We start from the raw sequence: 22783 nt of genomic DNA, 5'->3' as shown, positions 1-22783 counted from the left end.
ATGTGGCAGAAAACTCATCCTATAGTCAGTTCGGCCCAGATTAGATGCTTTTAAGTGGAGTTTCAGCCCTGTTTTGCATCTCTAGACTCTGTGCATGTACTCCATCATGTGACTGGAACGCTGTCTGTATATGACATGTTAATTCGATTTGCTGTTCGGCTTTGAAGAGCGCGCTGTGCTGAGTAAGACACTTTCCCGCGCTTCTCAATCCGTCTCAGCTCTGTAAACACTTCACACAAGGTTATTCCTTTACTCAAGGACCCTTCTTAGAGTCTTCTTGACAAAATACACACAGTGCTCTCTCCTCCACTGTCCTCAGTCAAGCTCAACCTTCAAGTTTGTGCTGGAGCTGCAGCGAGCATTGATTGAGATCAAAGGGTGTAGAGAAAGTGACCATCATACGATTAGTAATTGAGTTTTTCCAGTCCAGGCTACATGTATGAGAGGACCTCATCTGTATCTCATCTGTTCAAATCACAGATATGATCACCATCTATCATGGTTGATCCTATCTGTCTGTCTATCAAATGTCTAAAAAAAACTGCATGTTACGGTGAGCTACACTGAAATATATTTGGTGTAGAAATGATGTTCGATGTTAATTTCAAGCAAGTAGCATTACGTTTAACATAAACATTTTAAATGGAAAGACTGGATTAGTAGTTACACGGAAAACACACTCCATTAAAAACAAAATTAATAGTATTATAAAACATCAGTTTCTTTATGACTAATAATTATCTAATAATAATAAATAATTATTTCTATAAAACTAGTTTTTATTTACTAAGAAAAGTAAATAAAGCAAAATAATAATATAATTATTGTTATTATGATTATTATTATAAAATATCCAATTCTTTGACTAATAATGATCTAATTATAAGAAAAATAAAGATTTTTAGAATGCAATAGTTTTTATTTAAAAAATGAATGTAAATATTAAATTAATATTATTATTGTTATTATAGAAAAATAATTAAGATTAAATTTTTTATAAACTACAATATATAAAATGTTATAATGCAATAATTCTATTGATGAAAATGATGATGATAATTATAATAATAATGAAGTGTAATACAAAATATGTTATTATAATATTATTTATTTTGATTTACCTTAAATTAGATTTAAGTCTAGCTAATTAATTAATAACATACAATAATTAAATTCATATTAATAAATGTATTTATACAATAATTATAAATAATAAAATGGTAATCAAATATTTAAAAGTATCATACAAAATATTGTATTATAATTATTATTGTTATAAATTATTTTAATAATAATATTTATAAAAATAACACACTTGAAAGAAAGAGAGAGAGAGAGAGAGAGAGAGAGAGAGAACGAAGGAAATAGCAAAAGAAAGAAATGTCAGATTTTAACTCTTGACTTGATCCACAGGACTCCGCCCAGGAAGCCGTCATCACCAGAGACATCCATCGCACCTTCCCTGCTCACCACTACTTCAGAGACTCCGGCGGCGATGGCCAAGACTCTCTCTACAAGATCTGCAAGGTGACTCACTCCTGCCGTCTGGTAACCAGCATCACCACACCGCTGCAACATCTCTATCCACTGACCTCTTGTTCTGCCGTAATACCAACGGCCTTGATAGATATCCAGCCACATGTGCTGTACTCGCCTCCCTGCGGCTGTGAAAATAACTTGTGCACTCTGCTAATTAAACATAGTTACGCGTCATAGCTTCGTTATTATATTTAGAAACAAAGCTAGAGTAATAGATTACGCAGTTATCCAGGAGGCAATTATCCAGTTAAGCACACATCTATCTCTCTATAATTAAACAGATGGTTCTGGCTGTAAAGTCTGAATGAATGAGGCACATAAAGCAAAGCTGTTTTAAACCACGCACACCTTTGACCAGAAATCAGTTGAATTCAGAATTAGTGCATCGTTATGTCATAAAGAAGTTATATTGCTTAGCACAGTAATATATTTAGATGATTGTATAATATAATAAAATGTAATAATTATATAAAATACATTTTATAAAAATCTTTTATTCTGATTTTAAAATGATATATTACGTTTCGTATCATGGAAAACCAGGATCAGTGGATTAGAGAAGTGGTGCAGTGTTTTCTGTTTTCTGCTAAATCTCCTTTGTGAGGAGTCTTAAGAGGTTTTCCATCAGCTGATTGGCAGCGGCAGATTAAAAGACCTCGAAATTGTGCAAAAGACCTTCAATCCAGTTAATCCTGGAGACCAAATCCTTCAGCTCGGAGGGACATACGTTGCCATGAGCATTTATCAGTGTTTCCAGCCATTTATGATGAAGCAGTATTATAACTGCTTGGGATTTAAAGACAACATCACGTGCTAAGTTAAATTGTGTTTATTCATTTGAAAATAATTAGTGCTAACTGCTGTAGGGCAATACAATATCTAACAAGCTAATAATATTTTTTTCTGTAATATAACATTTCTCTCTGTTAATACTTTTTAAGATATTCTACTTTCATTATTTTACTGAGAAATATCATTACATTATGGTGAATAAAATATTTATTCATTTGTCCTTGATTTTGGTGCACAATATCTAAACTTATGTTTTTCCACAGGCTTACTCTGTGTATGATGAGGAGATTGGCTATTGCCCAGGCCAATCATTTTTGGCAGCCGTATTACTTTTACATGTGAGTATTATAAGTGTTAAAAGTATTAAGTGCACCATGCGTCCATACATGTTAGAGACCTGAATGTTACCTCAAATCATGTAGCTAGTTGCGGAGAGGTGAATAATAATAATTATTATTTTTGTGTGTTATCTTTTGTTTTTGTTGTATTTTTTTTTTGGTGTGTGTGTTTTGTTGTTTTTTAGTTGTATTTTGTGTAGTTTTGTGCGTGTGGTATCTTTTTTTTTTTTTGCATTTTTGTTTTTGTATGTGTGTCTTGTTTTTTCTGTTGTTTTTTGTTGTATTTTGTTTAGTTTTGTGCGTGTTTTTTGTGGTATCTTTTGTTTTTGTTGTATTTTGTATTGTTTTATTTTTGTTGTTTTAGTCTTGAATTTTGTATTATTTCATTTTTGTTTTGTTGCATTTTGTCTGCATGTGTCTTTTTGCTTTTTGTTGTATTTTGTAGTTGTTTTATTTTTTACTTTTTTTGTCCTGTGTTTTTGTTGTTTAAAGGGGGGGTGAAATGCTCATTTTCACTCAATATCCTGTTAATCTTGAGTACCTATAGAGTAGTACTGCATCCTTCATATCTCCAAAAAGTCTTTAGTTTTATTATATTCATAAGAGAAAGATAGTCTGTACCGATTTTTCCCGGAAAAACACGGCCGGCTGGAGGCGTGACGTGTGGGCGGAGCTAAAGAATCACGAGCGCCAGTAGGCTTTTGTGTTGAGAGTGTTTGGAAGCTGTGACATTACCGTGAGGGAAAAACCATCATCCAAAACAAACCATGGCTAACAGTCAGATTCAGCCATTTATTTATGATCCAGAATCAGATCATCCCGTGGCTGAAACTGAACGAGAGCAGCAGCAGCAACGACTCGCTCCGAGCGGGGCTCGAACCCGGGTCTCCGGCATGGGAGGCGGACGCACTAACAAGGAGGCAGAAATATGTTCATGTTCCAACACATGAACAAGTTTTTTTTTTTTTAAGAGAGCTTGCTAACTAAATAAGCACTAATAAAAGTGTGGATAGAAATGTACCTCATTGTGCCTTATCTTTGAATTTTTGAGGCTTGTTATTGAGCTAACAGTAGGTGAAGCGAAACACAAAGTGAGAGAAAGACATTGATGAAACGGTTAATTCCATATTTAATTAAAGCGAGGGGTGAATTAGATGCCGTTTTTTGTTTTTTTTTGGCGCCGCCTCGTATGGGGTTTGATATTAGAGCGTATTTGGGGATTTCTACAATGTAGTGATATTTAGTAAAGTACAGTTTATAATGTAGTAAAGTGTCTTTCTCGTGGCCTTGCCCAGGAAGCTCAGGAGCTGTCAGGGATATTAATGACGGAGCCCGTCTACCTGCAGGAGCCCATTGAGCTTGGGACACACACGCTGTCTGTGTGATTTAATACCCAGCTCTCTGTCTGTCTCGCTCTGCGTCTCAGAAACACAAACAAACTCTGATAGCATCACTGCAGCCCGCCACAGACAAGCAGACGGACAGTTGGCACGTCTAAACATCATGGGCTGCTTGTGTTTATTTACGCAGAAAGCATTAGCATCTGAAATATCGTGGTGATGATGTGCCTCGCTTTTTTTTTTCTGTAGATGCCCGAGGAGCAAGCTTTCTGCGTGCTGGTGAAGATCATGTACAAATATGGTCTCCGGGATCTCTACAGAAACAACTTTGAAGATCTTCACTGCAAGTTCTACCAGCTGGAGCGTCTGATGCAGGTTTGGCCTTCGGGGGATAGTTCACCAAAAAGGGAAATTTTGCTGAAAACGTGCTCGCCCTCAGTGCCATCCGAGATGTAGATGAGCTGGTTTCTTCATCAGAACAGCTTTGGGGAAATGTAGCATTACTTGCTCAAAACATAAATCCTCTGCAGTGAATGGGTGCCATCAGAATGAGAGTCAAAACAGCTGATAAAAGCATCACAATAATCCACACGACTACAGTCCATCACTTAATATCTTGTGAAGCCACAGTTGAAATAAGTGTTAAGTGCATCATCCGGATATTTAAAGTGCACTTTTTCTTTTCTGAATTTTTGCACTATTTAAGTGTGCGACGTGGGACGCGCCTGCAGTCTTGTACACCCCTTGTCAGGCTGTACTGTATCTCCAGTCTAAGCGGTGGCCCTCTTGTAAGCTATTAGACCTAATGCGCTGGAAAATGGGTTTTAATTTTGTGCTCAAATGCAATTAGGCCTGAAGTAGCCCTCTTTCAGCGCTAAACCCAACCCGGTTAGTATCGACTAGCTCTGCTACTACAAGAGTGTTAGCATCGATCAGGAAAAAAGAAGAATCCCGTCTCTTCCTCCTCGCTCCTCGTTTACTTTGCATGTGTTAACCTAACACTCCCACCTCTCCAATCTAACAATGCAATCTACTGCAGAAAAATATTCTCTCTTCAGCTCCGGGGGCCTTTTGAGATGCTAATTTAAGACGTGCCTTTGTAGATATCACTTACCTCTTGATTTATTCTCTGCTCTGTAAAGCAAGCGTCACTGTTGCTATTTCTCAAACTGCGCTGGTTTTGTTCAAGAATGGTGATGTGTTATTTTATATTTAGTGTAATTTTATGTATTTTTTAAGTTATTTTTGGTTTCAAACGTGATTTCTGTGATGTCCAAATAATTTTATTAGATTAACAGTGATTAAGTGTATCTTAGGCAAGAAAAAATAATAATTCTGCTTCATCATTATTTCAATATTGTCTCAGGAAAGCACTGAGCATTTCTCTAATGATACTCCTCATAACCTCTGGTTTAAAAACACACCAAACAAACACGTTCTTATGAACACAGCAGCACAAGCTCAAGGAGATCAAGGCACACGTAAGTCTCTGAATTATTAGCTGTTTTTGTGTAATGTGCTTTAGAAATGCACTCTTGACCCCGTGCTGTAGTCCTGTAGTCTTGCGCTCTCAATAGAAATGCTAGTGGAAAGAAAAGGGTGAGTAGTCTGTTGTTCTCCAGTTTCTTCCCTTCTGTTTCTAAAACACAAACAGCGTTTAACTTGTCATCTCAATGACCCTAACAGATAATAAAACACAAGTTATAATGCTTATTTGCCTTGCACTAACCGACTGTTTCTGCTCTTTCCAGGAGCAGTTGCCGGACCTGTGGGCTCACTTCCAGGACCTGAAACTGGAGGCCCATATGTACGCCTCCCAGTGGTTCTTAACACTGTTTACCGCCAAGTTCCCTCTCTGCATGGTCTTTCATATCACCGACCTGCTCCTGTGCGAGGTGATACATCGTCCTCCAATCACAAAATTGCAGTAACCGCAAGTCATTTAACCAATGAGTAGTCACTGTGGGTGAGACTAACTAAAGCGACATAAATAGAAACCCAGCGACTGACATTGGGTGGCTTTCACTAAATCTGTGTGTTTTTTCTTCTGTAGTATGAATAGTACTCTGACACACTGCTTTTTACATACTATAGCATGTTTAGACATGTGGCCGAATTGTTTAAAACAAGGTTAAGATCAAATTTAAATATATTCGCACCTGTTTGTGAATCTTTTGGAGTTTCTGTGCTAGTACGCAACTTGTATGCTTATAAATGTTTTGCGATTAACTTTATATTTTCGCATGTGGTTAGGACATAATGTTTTGCAATTTGTTTAGAGACATGCGCGCAACTTATCGTAACGTAAATGTCTTTGCACACTGTCCGAAATTCCCGTCCGAAATTTTTGCACGTTAAAAAAATAAATATGACCTTGCGTTTACACACTGCCTTTGAAAGTTTCGTCTGTCATAAAAATATTCAGATCAGGTTTGATTTTCACATCTGTCGAATGCATTTTGATAAGAAGGGATGACGGATATGAAAATAAAAAATAAAAAACACATGAAAATTTCCGATTTTGTGTGCAAGGACCTTAATACTTTACAGTAACTTGTAATTCATTAAGACAAGTTAGTATTTAGTAGTTGTTCATGTTAATTATATAAATAAACTTTGTATTGTTCATTTGTTCATAATAAAATAATTAGTATTAGTCTGTTATTAAAAACATAATGTAATCGTATATGAATGCTATTTGTTAGTTAATGATAATTAATGCTAAACTCAGGTAATACCATCAGGTAAATGAATAAAATCCATAAAAAGTCATGGAAAATCATCTAATTAAAATTATTTCATTGCCTAGAAATGACTCTTTGTGAGAGCAATCACTTCAAAAAAATAAAAATTGTGTATGTGTGTATATATATATATATATATATATATATATATATATATATATATATATATATATATATATATATATATATATATATATATATAAAATCCTTATCCTTGTTATGATTGCCTGGAAAAGTTTTAAAATTTTTATAAAATCCGTAAAATGTTGTGGAAATGCTTAAAATGCTGGCTTTTTCGTGAGTTATTAATATTATGAATACTCGCAATTATTATATTATCTATACAGCTTGAAATGTAAAAAATGTAATCACATAGAAATTTAGACCTTGAATAATAATAGATATAAAAGTATTGCATATTGATAATTAATGTTAGACGATGAAGTTAATAAAAACAGATTAATTAATAAAATCTGTAAAAAGTAATAAAAAAATGTATAGGGGTGCTCTGATCAGGATTTTTGAGGCCGATCACAGAAAGCAGTATCTACCGATACGATCACCGATACCGATCTTTTTAAAGCCTTCTTTTTATCATGTAGAATTATTTATAGTGATGATCAAAACAAGATTTATTCAGGGTTTGAATTTCGTTTTTTGAAAATTAATTGCTCTCATAGGTTAGTCTTGTGAGGTGTTTTTTTTTTTTCTCATTTGAGGGGTGGAAGGGGCCATTAAAAAAAAATATATATATATTTATATATTTGTCACCTAAATGTTTGAACATGCACTGTATTTTTGTCTTTACGATCGTGTAATTGTTGCACAATAGCTTACACACTCAAGCCTGATTTAGTGAGCTGTATGTGAGGTTTATAATCTTTCATCAGTTATTCAGTGCTTTTTACTTTTGCATTTATATATTAAATTGCTAAAGCAAAACATTTAAACTACTTTATCACAAACATTCTAAATTAATTCTTACCTTTGACAGAAACCGTCAGCTCTTCTGCCTTTTCTTTTGCATTTAAATCTTTATTACAAGCAATCCTGCGGTTCATAAAGAACTTTAATTAAGAACTTTAAAATCATTGCCTTGTTTATCTAAAAGTGCCCTTTTCCTTTAAGCCTAGCCAAAAAGCCATAGCATATGTGTTGGCTGTGAAACACAGTAGACTATAATTATATAACTACTACATTTTTGTTTCAATGCATGTTCATTTTTACCTCAAACAGCACAGCAAAAATAGACTCGGTGTGCAAACTTTCTCTGAACTGCTGCAGGCGCACTGCTCCTAAACACACTGCCAGACTGCAACCATGTGTGCAGTGTGAACACTTTTATCCAATAACATTAGCACAGAAAAAATATGCACCACATTCACACTGCAAACGGAGTAATGTGAACCTGGCATTATTATGTGTGTGAGCTGCAAGTGTGCATGAGCGCGCGGTCTTCAGGAAAGCATATGAGCGTTGAATGGTTTAAACACTGGCACGAACTAAAAAGAAAAAATGCAATTTAAAAACGTTCGTGACGACGTGTCGATAGTGCAGGTGACAATTCCTGTGTCGACTGTGAAGCATGCAGCTCGCTTATAGAGCAGACGCGATGTGACTTGAGGCCATTTGCATTTTGAAAGAGAAACATGGCGCGCTGTGATTCATTCACCATTTGTGAAATTATGTCTCACAGAAACTTCTTCAAATTACTTTATCAGTTATTTAATGAAATAATATGAATTGTACCTCACCTAAAACACTAATGATATCACCTGCACCAGACTGAGACTGAGGTGCGCTGCATGTCGAGCCAAACCTCTGATCACAGGCGCGTCATCCGCTTGAGATCGGTTTTATGAGATCAAGCTTTTTAGACACCGCCGATCAATCATCCCGAAGCCATTATCGCCCGGTTGAGATCCGTAGCCGATCAATCGGAGCATCCCTAGAAATTCATGCTCGGGTTTATCACTGGCTAGACATTGGTCTTTAGTTTTATGTTTCTTTTCTGGCTAAATAAATATTGTAGTAGTTGGGTTTCCAGCAGCACACAAAACTGACGGAAAGTTCAGTTGTTGCTAAACTTCTTGAACTCTGTTAGATTTCCCAAAGCAAGCGTCTTTGATTTCTTAGAAATAGGCTTTGTGTCTTTCCAAAAGAAACGCTTCGACCTTTCTGCTCCTCGGAGAGCTTTTCCTTTTATTTTTTTCCCACCACTTTTCTCCCCTTTTCCTTTCATTCAGCGTCTGTGGTAGCCCGAGGCAAGACAATTAAAAGTTTCCTCAGCCTGTCTCAGTCAATGAATCGCATGATGAGAATCTGTTAGATGCTCTCTCTCTCTCTCTCTCTCTCTCTCCTTAGCCATCTATCAGTTCATCTCTAATTCATTTAGTGTTCTGCCTTCTTTTGAGGCTCTGACTCTCTGTTAAGTAACTCTCAGTGATCGTAGTCTTTCTTTTTCACGCATCTCTCCCTAAATCATATTGCATTTCAATTCATTTTTATTCCGTTTTTTTCCCCCCAAAATATATACTATTCTAAAGAAGCTTTAAAAACGTCCCATCCAATGTTATTGCGCACAAAACCAGAAGCACTTTCTTGCTTTGGCAAGCTCTAATCTGATTGGCCTCCTTCAAACTACTTCCAGGACTAAGGACACACAGGATTTGTTATCAGTCTGTCAGGAAACAAAGTCTGGTTCACAAGGGAAGTGCTATTGAGGATTAAATAATAACTGGGCTTGCACATTTTTTAAAGGTTACTAGCAAAAAATCTTGAAAAAAAAGTTGATTAAATTTTAACTAATAAATAAGATATATGTAAGTAGTTCAAATTAACAAGTCTACATATTTTAAGTTAATTGCCATGCCATTTTTTTTTATAAATTTGTTTTACATTAAGTGTATAAAGAAAATATATATAAAAACTAAATGATTAAATTTAAACTTAGATTAAGTGTATATTAAACTGTATATACATTAGAGTATTATTTATGATATGTATCTCATATATAGAAACTTATACATCAAACTTAGATTTACTCTACTTCTAGAAAAAAATTATAAAACTGCAAATAAATAAATAAATATATATATATATATATATATATATATATATATATATATATATATACCGTATTTTTCGGATTATAAGTCGCATCAGTCCAAAAATACATCATGATGAGGAAAAAAACATAAGTCGCACTGGACTATAAGTCACATTTATTTAGAACCAAGAGAAAACATTACCGTCTACAGCCGCGAGAGGGCGCTCTATGTCTTCAGTGTAGACGCCCTCTAGCAGCTGGAGACGGTAATGTTTTCTCTTGGTACATGTCTCTTAGTTAATTTCTCTTGGTTCATGTCAAATTAATTTTGATAAGTAAGTCGCACCTGACTATAAGTCGCAGGACCAGCCAAACTATAAAAAAAGTGCGACTTATAGTCCGGAAAATACGGTATATGTAACATCTAATATTTATAATATTAATATTTATTTATTTTTAAGTTTTTTTCAGTTCTTTTGAACTTTGCACTCAAAGAATGAGTAAAAACCATTTGCACAAAAATATTCTAGGAAAATTAGTTTTCAACACTGATGATAATAATAATAATAATAATAATAATAATAATAATAATAAATATTCCTTGAGGAGCAAATCAGCATTTTAGAATGACTTCTGAAGAATCGTGCGACACTAAAGATGCTGAAAATTCTGCTTTGTATCCGAAGAACGAGTTACATTTTAAAATATATAAAAATAAAAACCAATTATTTTCAGTTGTGATATTTCAAAATAGAACAGATTTATTGTATGAAAGAGACTAAATAAATAAAATCTCACCGACCCCAAACTATTCTCGATAGTTATGCTGTAATTAATCACTGCATCTTTTAAACTCTCGATGACAATTCTTCAAGCTAATGAATAATGAATTACTCAGGTTGTTGTAAATGGCTTTGCCTTGTTGCTGATCGTTGTTCTAGTATAAATTCTAGCAAGAATCAGAATTCGTATTTCTTGCATAACCTTCAGCTCCCAAGCCAAAGAGTAAAGTCTCATCCCTCCCTCAACAAACACAGACACACAATTACCCCCCCTGCAATCTCCCTTTAGCCCCCTAGCGCCATCTAGAGCCTGTCGGGGAGAGATAGTCTCTGCCGTCTGTTATTAATAGAGACCGTGGGATATTTTTAGCTCATTGTTGCCATGTGAACGAGTTGTCGAAGCCATGCTGGAGACGGGTGTTTCCATGCGGAGCTGACTTCAGCATTGCTTCTCCGCTCGCTACTGCGACGCCACCTGCTCCCCTCTGACACACACACACACACACACACACACACTCCGTCCTTCACATCCACCTGCCTGTCAGTCCACCTGAGCGTGTGCCAGCGAGATTGCTTGCCTCTTCCTTCAGCTCCTGTCACTCCCACACATTCGAGCTCTTTGTATGACTCGAGCTATTTTAGGAAATGCAAATGCACTCGACATCGTACTTCCCTTTGCTAGTACAGCACTGTGGCTCCTCCGAACCATTTCAGTCGTATAGTCTTCCTTACAATAAAGCGCCTTTGTATGTGGCCCGATTGATGTTCATAGAAATGATTGTGTGTGTAATTGATGTGTATTTTGTGGGTTGTGTTCGCAGGGGTTGAACATCATCTTCAATGTGGCGCTGGCTCTCCTGAAGGTACTGCACCTCACCGTGCTCACATTTCCTTGGTTTAAATAGTTCAGAAAAGCCCGGGAAATTCACATGATGGAGGTGGTTTATATGGAGGAAAATAAATGAGGAGATTAATCAAATCGGTGAGAAGTCATAGAAATATATATGTAGTTGTGTTCAGAAATTAGAAATTGGTTTTTGTGAGTGAAATCTCTTATAAAATAATTATTTTTAAAATCCCTGTCATATTTATGAAAAATTAGGAAAACTCAATTCAGTATAAATCTATTAAAACTATAAAAAGTTGAGTTATTTCTAGTCATGCTCAGGTTTAAACTATTAGCTACAATCTGTTATTTTAGTATAATTTATATATTATAGTATTCATTTTCAGTGGGCTTTCATTTTTATATTTTTAGTTTATATTTTAATTTGTTTTAATTTACTAATTTTGTTTTGCTTTCATCACAATAATGTGGTTTTATCATATCACATAGTTTTTAGTCATTTTAGTACTTCAGATTAAACTTATTTCAGTTGCCAAAACAATAAGTTTAATTTTCATTCAGGTTTTTTAACTAAAATATTTTAATTTCAGCTTTAGTTCAGTTATAGAAAACAATTCTCATAATAACTTCTATTTACCAATGACAACACCATTTTTTTTGAGTGCAACATTTCATTTTATTATTTTATTTTACTTTTTACTTTTCTTATTTTATTAATTTTTTTCTTTTTCATTTTCTTTTTCTCATTTTCATTTAAGTTTTTGATCTAAAATAACATTTTATTTTATTTCTGCTCTCATAATAATTTACCAATAACAACACCATTTATTTGAGTGCAGATTTCTTTAATGAATTGTTCTTTATTTAATTTTTATTTATTTATTTATTTTATTAGTTTAGTTTTTTTTTATTGTTTTTAGTCATTTTAGCTCTTCAGCTTAATTTCAGTTAGTTGCCAAAGCAATATTTCTCATTTTAAGAGTGCAGCATTTCTTTGAGAGCAGTATTTAATTTGTTGTTTTGTGGGGTTTGTTTTATTTTATTCATTAATTTATTTTAAGTCCTTATCCTTACCATAAAAAGTCAGGGATATTCATTTGCTAAAATGTGTGAGAATCCTGGCACATGATTTATTGATTTTTAGTTTAAAATACATACACTCTGCCGTAAAAAATAAAAATATAGAGTGTGTCTCCCTCTGCTGGTAAGAAGACATATTGCCTTAATTTTTTTTTTTTTTTTTTCCTGAGTTTACCCAATATTTGTGTGCAGCTGTTTTTTTTCTTTCTGAAAAAGAATACCGGACGCTTATTTTTATTGAAGCTTTTCAAATATGAAATGTACATTTCATTTTAAAAAATACAAATAACCACACATGAAAACAGGTTAGGCAATGCATCGTAAACAGGAAATAACCAATTTATCACTTTTCCTGCAAGCAAATGGCATTTTTCTTTTCATAAGATGCATTGGCTCGTTATGCCACATAACAAGGAAGTTGATCCGAGCCGTATGGCTGCTGTCGTAGTGATGTATGCGTGCATTTGGTTTTGTTGTTGTGGTGTTATTGATCATCAGTGACAGGATAGATGACACAGTGTGCAGCTGTGGGTCATTAGCCCAGTAATGCCACTAGAGCTCTATTGATACAGCCTATTCATGATGTATTTAAACTATAGTACACTGCTTCTCAGAGGGTTGCAAGCAAAGCCCAGAAGTGCTACTTTTTAGAACAAAATTCACCTATAAATACCAAATATTTGATAGTTTCGAATAAAGTGTTTATTCAGCTTCCATTGCGGTTTAAAGGGCAGTTTGTCATTATCGTTTGGCCAGTTCTGTCTGCTGCGATGCTTTCCAACAGCGTTCTCAGCACTAATACATTAGCTTCATCCACAAAGCCACACCTTTGTGTAAGCTGCAATGGCAGAATGACAAATGGAGCTATAGCTCGAGAGGACTGCGCTGGCCTGAATGTGTCTGAGGTAACCTATAGAAGAGATGCGGATATACCCTTTGATTTAAAGTGGAGAAATAGACTCCACTTCCCTCTTCTGTAATTAAAGCAGATGTGAGAACCAGAATAATATTCTCTGGTTTCTTTTTAAAGTTTGGCAAACTCCAGGTGCTCATTGAAGATGTTGTTTCTTTTGTTCCACTTCTTCTGCATAATAATTACCCTATATATATATATATATATATATGGTGTCTGCATAATTTTTGGTTTGACTAATATATATATATTTGTTTGTGTGTGTGCAAGTGTGTGTGTGTGTGTGTGTGTGTACATGTCTATATGCATATATATAATACATACATTATATATACAAAAGATTTCTTTTAAAAGAACAGATTTAAAAATATTTTGTGTTATAAAGCTATGCATATTCTTATATTCTCTGTCATTAAAATGTCTAATAATTGATTATGCACACACACACACACACACACATATATATATATATATATATATATATATATATATAAATATATTCAGTGTCATAAGTGTTAATTCTGAAAAAGATTATTATATAAAATAAATTTAATTTAAAATATAAAGTATAACAAAAAATAATATATCTACACATTTAGTCTTATTGCATCCGAATTATATTTTGTAGTTCACATTTTTCTCAGTTGCAGTTTCTGATTATATTTTCATCACTATAATCCAATATACATATTTTTTTTTACTTTGAGCTAATTTTCAAATAAATAATATTCTATTACTATTTTCTAGCTATTTTAATGTTCTGCAGTTTTTCCGCCATGTTTAAATGGAAACGGAAGAAACCAGTGAAATCAGGTCGACAGTAGCTGATGTGACTGTACATGTGAGGAAGCAATAGATGTGCATTAATGGAGAGAGAGAAAGAGAGAGAGAGAGTGTGTGTGTGTGTGAGAGAGAGAGAGAGAGAGAGAGAGAGATAGAGAGGAGCTAGAGCTAGAGGGGGTTGCCTTCCTCGCTCCTATTGGTTAACCATTACGACATTCTCCCCGAAGGCTCCCAAACCCCCTCCTCCTCTTCTCTCCCTCTCTCTCTCTCTCTCTGCCGCTCCACACCCCTCCATCTCACGCTCTGTTTCTCCACATGTCCCCGTCTGTTCCCTCAGCGAGCTTCCAGCAGCAATTAGCATTTAGCATGAGTTGCATTGGAGCCTCGGCCGTGTCCACTGTCCATTCGCCCATGGTCTCCCGTTCCCTCGCGACGCCCCTCCTATCTTCCTCTCCTCCTCTCGTTCCGCCACTCCGCCGCCTTTTCTAGCATCGACAGCATCTCTGTGAGCATCTCTCCCTCCCCATCTTCCTCTCACACTCTTGTCGACTTAGGAAAAGCAAATCAGTGAAGCCACTGTAGCTGGAGTAACGAAGGCCGGAGGACGAGGAGACGATAACATCCGCCCAGACTTGCATCTCTCCTCCTTCATCCCACACTTATCACCTTTGGGATACTTCTGGACCTCGACAGGATGCCGAAGCTGACAGACTCTGGACCGTGCGAGAACGAGGACTTGGCTTGACTCCACAGACTTGGATCCACCTGACGACGACTCAACTTTCGGGTCTGAGACGCTTTGAAGACTATCAAAACACGGAAGACGTGCTGTCCGTCTCAACAGCACCACGCAACTCTCTTCCTGCCTGTTGCCAGGCAACAGATTGCAAATTTGGGATTTCGGGGGGAGCCGGCCAATGATAAACTGGGATCGAAAGCGTATTTCCTTGAAGTATGTCAAGCCACTTTCGGTTTGCTTTGGCGTCTTTTAAACTAGGCGTGGTCTCTGATATTGTTTACATTGCGGACCCAATATGGTTCAATGTGAGTGTGAATCTGCTTTCCGTTTTTTGACGCCGCATACTCGCGCTTGTGGAATCATGATCGAATGACAACGACAAACGAGACCGCTTAAGCGCTACCGAATCAACCGTCTGGACAAACTTTTCCAAGATTGGACGCCGTCTCGGGACGCCAACGTGGCTGACTCCAGGTCAGCCCCAGAGCCTCCGTGGGAGGACGATGCTGGGGACTCTGAAGGAGCCCAAGACGCTCTTTCACCTTTGACCCCAGAGAGAGACTTGCTTTCAGCGCCGCCATGGGCTCAGATACCACCCACCGTGCGGAGGCTGGAGGAAGGGGGCGCTGGAGAGGACAAGGGTGGGCTGGTCAATGACTGTACCGATAGAGTCATGGGGCTGCTGGGTATGGGTCACCGCCTGTTTGTGCCCCGGCTGCTGGCGGTGAGGGGACGCTGCTGCAAATAGACGACGTCTTCATGTCTGTTTGTGTGTTGTGTGTTAGTATGTGGCTCTTATCGCTTGTGTGGCCTTTTTAAAAGTATCAGTAAAATATATATTTATTTTATTTACAATACCTTCAATTTATTTTTTTAAAATAATTTGTTTGTTTGTTCTTTAATACATTTAGTTCACTTTCAGCATAAAAATATTTTATTTTTAATTATATATTTATTTGTTTGTATATTTATTTTGTTTTATTGACAATGCCTTGATGTCTCACATTCAGTTGCAGCTGTTCTGTTCTGTTTATTTTTAAATTGTTGTATTTGTTTGTTTGTTACAGCATACAGTCTATTGTTATTTTTAATGTTTTATTGATCTATTCAATGCTTTAATACCTTACGTTCACTTGCAGCGTATAAACTATTCTTTTTTCGTTTGCTTTTATATAATTATTTTTTATTAATTTATTTGTAAAGGTTTGTATATATTTATTAAAATGCTTTGATACCCTAGGTTTATTCTTATTCTTATTGTTCTTTTTGTTGATTTTTTTAAAATGTTTAAATTTGTAGCTTTTCGTAATCAGCCAGACTTTCGGTATTGGTACTTCCTTCGAAATGATATTGTACTGTCAAATCCTACTCTTACTGTTGTTGTCATTGGATATATGGATTTTAATATCTAATTAATGCTCAACCAATACAGCATCTGTGAAGGGTTGTGTGGCTTTGTCAGGTTCACAGAAGACTAAATGCAATCATAAATGAGGAAAACAATCGTCAAGCAAAGGTCCTCTTTAGGCAGGTCATCAGGTTGATTTTACTGAAATGACCCTAAACCAGTTCTGTTTTTCTCTCTGCGTGCAGACCTCTAAGGAAGACCTGCTTCAAGCTGACTTTGAGGGTGCGCTGAAATTTTTCCGGGTCCAGCTCCCAAAACGCTACAGGGCAGCGGAGAACGCTCGGCGCCTGATGGAGCAAGCCTGCAATATCAAGGTAAGAAACAACTCCAAACATCTGTCAAACAACAAAACACTGTGCATTTATTAATACATTTTTATTTCATTTTACTTGAGCTCTTGTGTGATTACTTGAGTTCTTTTGATTTGAACAAACCCCCATAAATATTTTCATTTGAATAATTTATCTACATTTTTGTATGTGCTTTGAACAGTGATTTTTCACATTGTGTGGCTTATAGTGATGAGGTGTGCTTTTAGTTGCCTGATCAGTTGGATTTATGCCTGGTAGATGATAAAATGGGTGGAAACCTATGTACTCGTGTTGAAGGAGTTCATTATGTAATCTCAGGTCACTTTGCATCGTCTGAGAATTGTGAAGTGCTACACCACAAAGCTAGCTTGCAGGTATTCAGGGAATGCAGAGACCTTGCCTGTGATTCAAGGCTCCCTTGATACAAGGTGGAGTTAAGACTCAAGGATAAATACCCACAATTCCCTGCCTGAGACTCATTCCCCAGGACTTCTATAGGCTCTAACCCATTTTCTGCTGCGGTTATTGCTGCTTCCATGCATTCATGCTTTCAAGAGTTTATTTTTGTTAGAGGCAGGGGTTGGTGTGCAGTTGAGTGTGCATGTTCAGGAAGGAAGGAGGAGATCGAGATGATACTGTCTTCATCTTCTCCTTCATACTTCTCTTTCTCCTTCTTGTAAGTGCAGTCTCACTGTCACTAACAGCAGGATTTCCTGTGCCCCACTCACTCACTGCTGTGCTTCAGTAATGCAGTCATTGTATAACGCACTGTCTAACTAGGGATGACAGTGTTGCTAAAGAGATGTTTTCTTGGATATGGCTAGTATGTACTTCTGTTGTCTGTGTCAGTGTATACTGGATACTGTGTGAATATATATATATATATATATATATATATATATATATATATATATATATACATATATACATACACACACACATATATATATATACATATACGTGTATTGATGTATGTGTATATATACACGTGTGTGTGGGTGTGTGTGTGTGTGTGAACATAAAAACAGGCAATTATGACAATTAACCACATTTTTCACCCTAATTCTAATGACTATATTGTGAAACATTTAAACGACAATTAAATAAATCATACTAAAATAGGTAGAATGTTACAGTGTAGTATTAGTAATTATTTTATTTTTTTCTTTTTCTCTTTTTTCATTTTTGCCAACCACTTAATTTTTTATAATTTTCACAAGTTTAATGGCCCCCAGAATACTTTTTGTATGAATATCTGAATATGCAATATGCCAAAACAAATAACAGAGCTCCTGCTTTAAAATAAATAAATAAAATTCTAGCTTCAAACTATTTTTTTTGTTTTATACTGCTTTTCCCAGAAGAAATTTTAAATAAACAGTTGTTCACAAAAAAAAAAAACACTTGAATGTTTGTAAGTTTAATAAAATAAAAAAAGCGTTTTTGTAAAAGACTAGATCTGAATCAGGTTTAGAATGATAATCAAAACACATGTAGTAGATCACTTCTATCAACACATCCAAAACTTGCAAAGTCCTATCATTTTTTATTTATATGCGGTTTAATGCTTGATGATTGTGTTATTTTACATATGCTATCGCTTGTTTCTGCTGCTTCTTCTTAACTGCATTTTGATCCAGACATTCAATAGTTTCAGAAGATGTGTAATATCATCTCCTACCATACACCAGTGAAAACGCAGAAAGACAGAAAATTACATCAGTGGCAGAGAAAGAGTTAAACATCTGGACACATTCCGGCTACTACAGTTTGGAGGCAAAACATGCTGGCATCATAAAAATAACCTTTTTTATACATGTATGTAGTATGGCCCAACCGTTGTTTTGTTGTTGTTGTCGTGGTTTTCCTTTAAGTCAAACAGTATCTCATGCATTCTGTTATGTTGTCTATTCACCGAGACTGGACAGAGAACCATGCATTTGTCAGAATTTAGGACCCAGCGAAAGAGAAATTCGAAACCAGAGAGAAACCATCACCTGAGTGAGGTGATGTTACAGGTGCATTCATCAGCAAGTCCACAAAAAGAGAGCAGCTTCGTTTTATGCTGGAATCATGTATCTTTAAGGTCATTATCCTTCGGTTTTCATTTGTATGGCACTTTCAACTCTCCAATCATCCATACCCACCTCCATGCACCCTTGATCCACGTCTCTTCCACACCCTAATGAGAAGGATGGGTTAATACCTGCTATATATATATATATATATACACACTATTTGGACGTTTTTGTTCCTTTGGAGGGAAGACCTTAAGCACAAACCATCTGATCCTTCTGATTTTGCATCTGGATTTTCTTGACATCATGCCAAGTGGTGTTTTGCCCCAGCATCTGCGTTGACCACGCCTCAGTGTTGCCCGTGTGCATATGAGTACTTGGTATCACTTTCCTCTTTATCTCCTGCAAACAAAAGGGAAAGACGGGCAGGAGAGTAGATCAATTAGGTATTTCATCCAAAATGAGCGCAGGAGTGGGCGAATAAAGACGTTTAGCCTGCCATTCAAGCTCAAAAGGGATATTTTTATCCTCGCCGTCTCCAGTCTTGCTGGCTTCTAGAAGATTCTGTCTTTTGGGATGTCGAGTGGATGTGTTTTATGAGACGGCTGAGAGGGAGGAGACTGTGTAGCAAGGACAGGAAGCCGTATCTCCATATCAGACCTGGAAACACACACACACACACACACACACACACACAGAGAGACCGTGAAGCTGTGCACAGATTACTTCTGCCACCCGTGATCCCAGCCGTTTCCAATCACATGTGCAAGAAGAGGAAACGCTAAGAGGTTGTTGCTCTTTGAAATGGTGAATTTAAAGAGGATCAAGTCGCCGGGTAATAAGCTTACAGTGTGATGGAATTCACAGGCACCTGCGCGCGTCGAAAGCACAAGCCGTACCAACTTGCCCCGTTGGCGGATTACGAGCCGAGTTCCAAATTTCACATCCTCTTGATATTGAAAGAGGAGTTAATCGAAAGGAGACGTGCTTTGAGAGTGGAAACAGCTTTTGGAGAACTCCGACCATCCAGAGTCTTCGGATGTCTGCGTTGGGATACCTAATAAACCAAGGCTTCGTTTCTCTTGGGAGGCCTGATGAGAAGATAAAGAAGATCAAACGAGAGCCACCAGGGGAGTTAGAAGACCCCGTTGTGGTTTGTCTGACAAACCCAAACTTCCCCTGCCTCTTCAACCTTTTCCGCTTGTCTCGCTCGACATATTTCCAGCGGTAACCAGCGCTACCCATGAGACCGTGGTGATAAGAGCCGTCACAACCTTGCAATTCACAGAGCGTTGTCTTTTTTGCAGAACTGAGCAGGATATACACGTTCCTTGGAAGACAGAATCAGAGAAAGAGAGAGAGAGCGTGTTCTTCTGTGGTCCTTCCCCCCTGTGTTTATTTCCCGCCTCAAGGGGCCGGCTCTCATCCGTAAAGAAACTTGTCTACTGGTCCCGGTCTCGGCAGACTTGTCAGCTCTCTCTCTCCTCCTCCCTCCCTTGTTTCTCGGCGCTCACCTGTGTCTGGCTCGGTGCTCCTCGCAGAAACTTGGCCAAGATGATGCAGGAAGTGTCGATAACGGTGGCTTACGACGCTCATGTCATCAATCAGATCAACGAGGAGGATTTCTTGGCCAGTCTGGTGGCTCATTCCAAACCTAGACCGGTGGTAAGTCTCACTCAAACGGCTGTTTTCACCTTCAGGAGTCGACAAGAACGTGCTCTAGTCTTGTTGTAGAGCCTTTTTCCTCCCAGGCTGTGAGAAATGTCCTGTAATAAAATTACAAGGCTGTACAATTATCCCCATTATGTCCTTATTCCAAGGAATGCAGACTTGGAGCTGAAAATACTGTGTGTGTCATGAACATGGTCTTCAGGAGCAAGCGATTGGTTGTCAGCCTAATGCAATTTTGCATGTCATGACTCTTTTTTTTTTCCTCAAGTAGGTGTTTTGAATACTCAGAAGAGCCTAGCGACTTGAATATTCAAACGCACTGGTTTAACTAATCCGATGAATCGAAACAAAGCTTTGCCTTTGCTGTAAAAGAGTTGTGTGGTAATTTTTTAATCACTCGTACTTCTGATGTTGTGACGTGTCTTAGTTTGTGTGGATTCGCGTTTGTCGGTGTGAATGGAAAGATCGTCTACTCATTCATAACCATGTAGGTGTTTTGTGTTTATACAAAAACATCATTTACACCAACCACGTTTGAGGCGAAACCTACCGAAATAAAGTTTCCGTGCGCATATGACTGTCAGTGTTAAAGCAAATGAGCGTTGTGTTGAGAGCTTGACTGTCGGTTGTGCCATTTCAACACGTCATTTTGTGGTCTGTGGCTACACAGCACATCCGGACTAAGCGTTCGTTTAACATCTCTTCTTCTAATGATGCCTGGCCTCTTATCTGCGCCACTGACTGTCAGATTAATAGACTGATGCTTGTTCTGTGTTACTCCTCCTGTTTTGTGTAAAAAAATCTTTAAGACTTCAGTATTAAACTTTGGCGCATTTTACATTTTACATTTTTCAACCGGAAAAAAATGTAAATACAAATCAGTATTTCTGGGGGGGGGAAGGTATAAAATAAATTTGTTAGAGATCCTTTTGATTTAAATTTTTTTATTAAACCATTAAAATTGAATCCAGAAAATTCCTGGAAAACATCGAATTTGGCTAAAGAAAAGAAAACAGTATTTCAGAAAAAAAATGTAACATTTCATAGGGCCTTAAAATTTTTATATTTGTCAAACTTTTAATAAAATGCTGTTAAATTGTACATTGTTTATTTTTTATTATTATTAAAAAGATTAAATTTAACCACTAAAACAGAGTTTTGAAAAATGTAAATGGAAAAGCTGAACCTAGACTAATTAAAAACGAAAAAGAAAATTTAGTTTTGTTTAAAAAAAAAAAAAAAAAAATTTGTAAATAAAAGTACATTTCATCACAGGTGGCTGTTCGAAGCGTTTTTTCAAAGAAGTCGTCTGCTTACCCAAGAGCAAGCTTTTGCCTTGTCACCATTACAACTGCTTTTGCAATAACAAGCCTCCAGTACCATTGAGACTTCAGTGAGAACACAAGTGGTGTGATGGTTTCTCGCTCCGATGTGTCTGTGTCAGTGTCTGTGTTTTTATGTTTATTAATACGTATTTAAAAAATTTAATTATTTATTACATTTAAATAAAACACAATAAATAAGTTATATTTTAATGTTACAGTGTAGCATTTGCATGGATTTTAATTAATTGATTTTCACTTTTAAACATTACTTTGACATTTTTTGTCATACTGCAAATTAAGAATTTTAAAAATTTTAATTAAAAACATTATGTTAAAGTAATATTAAAATGATAATATTGTGAAACAATGTGATATTTTAAGAAGTGTTCTACCCAATTGATACACGTAATATATATATATATATTTTTTTTACTTTAATAGTAGTGAATAGTCATTTTATACATTACATTATTTAGTATATTTTTATACTATAATATTCTATTTTTATTTAATTTTATATTCAGTCATTTCAAAATGTATATTTGTTCCAAACATTGGAGTAAAATTTTAATAAAAATTTTGTATACAAGTATAAAAATGTATTTTGTTTTGATATTAACTTTCCCCGCCAGCATTTTTTTTTTTAAGTTGCCAGCGATTTTGATGATTTTCACTCAAATTTGATGGCGTACAGTATATTTTGCTATATGAATATTTAAATATGCAAAACAGTAAAGATCAGAGCCTCTACTTTTAAACAAAAAAGTTTTATTCTAGCTTAAAGCATTTCTTTTTTATCGAGACTTGAATATAGGAAGTTTTCATAAAAATGTATAGTTATGAGCAAAGTTCAAAGCATAAATGCAGTAAAGCTTCCATCAACACCTCCAAAGCTTGCACAGACATATACCACTTCCTGGATCAACATTTTACTCCGTGACATTATGCAGTTTTCATATACATGTGCTGGTCATATAATTAGAATATCATCAAAAAGTTTTTCACTAATTCTGTTCAAAAAGTGAAACTTGTATATTCTTTTAATTCATTACACACAGACTGATATATTTCAAATGTTTATTTCTTTTAATTTTGATGATCATA

General features: G+C 36.1%; 1 protein-coding gene and 1 long non-coding RNA gene across 2 annotated transcripts in view; one reads left to right on the top strand and one right to left on the bottom strand.

Annotated features, from left to right (window-relative positions):
- LOC113040103 (rab GTPase-activating protein 1-like) overlaps positions 1 to 22783 on the top strand; it is a 93660-nt gene that overhangs the window by 62124 nt on the left and 8753 nt on the right. The window contains exons 14-19 of the mRNA XM_026198358.1: positions 1414 to 1527; positions 2595 to 2669; positions 4259 to 4384; positions 5761 to 5904; positions 11406 to 11447; positions 16540 to 16668. Of these exons, the coding sequence (XP_026054143.1) occupies positions 1414 to 1527; positions 2595 to 2669; positions 4259 to 4384; positions 5761 to 5904; positions 11406 to 11447; positions 16540 to 16668 (630 nt within the window). The remainder of the gene's footprint in view (positions 1 to 1413; positions 1528 to 2594; positions 2670 to 4258; positions 4385 to 5760; positions 5905 to 11405; positions 11448 to 16539; positions 16669 to 22783) is intronic.
- On the bottom strand, positions 18765 to 20783 carry LOC113040105 (uncharacterized). Its single transcript, XR_003275156.1, has 3 exons — positions 19741 to 20783; positions 18948 to 19343; positions 18765 to 18847 (listed from the first exon to the last, which is right to left on the bottom strand). It is a non-coding gene; the product is annotated as an uncharacterized LOC113040105 (long non-coding RNA).

This window comes from Carassius auratus, chromosome 22 (genome assembly GCF_003368295.1).
Source record: "Carassius auratus strain Wakin chromosome 22, ASM336829v1, whole genome shotgun sequence".
NCBI lineage: Eukaryota > Metazoa > Chordata > Actinopteri > Cypriniformes > Cyprinidae > Carassius > Carassius auratus.
This window is presented reverse-complemented; position numbering and strand designations above follow the sequence as displayed.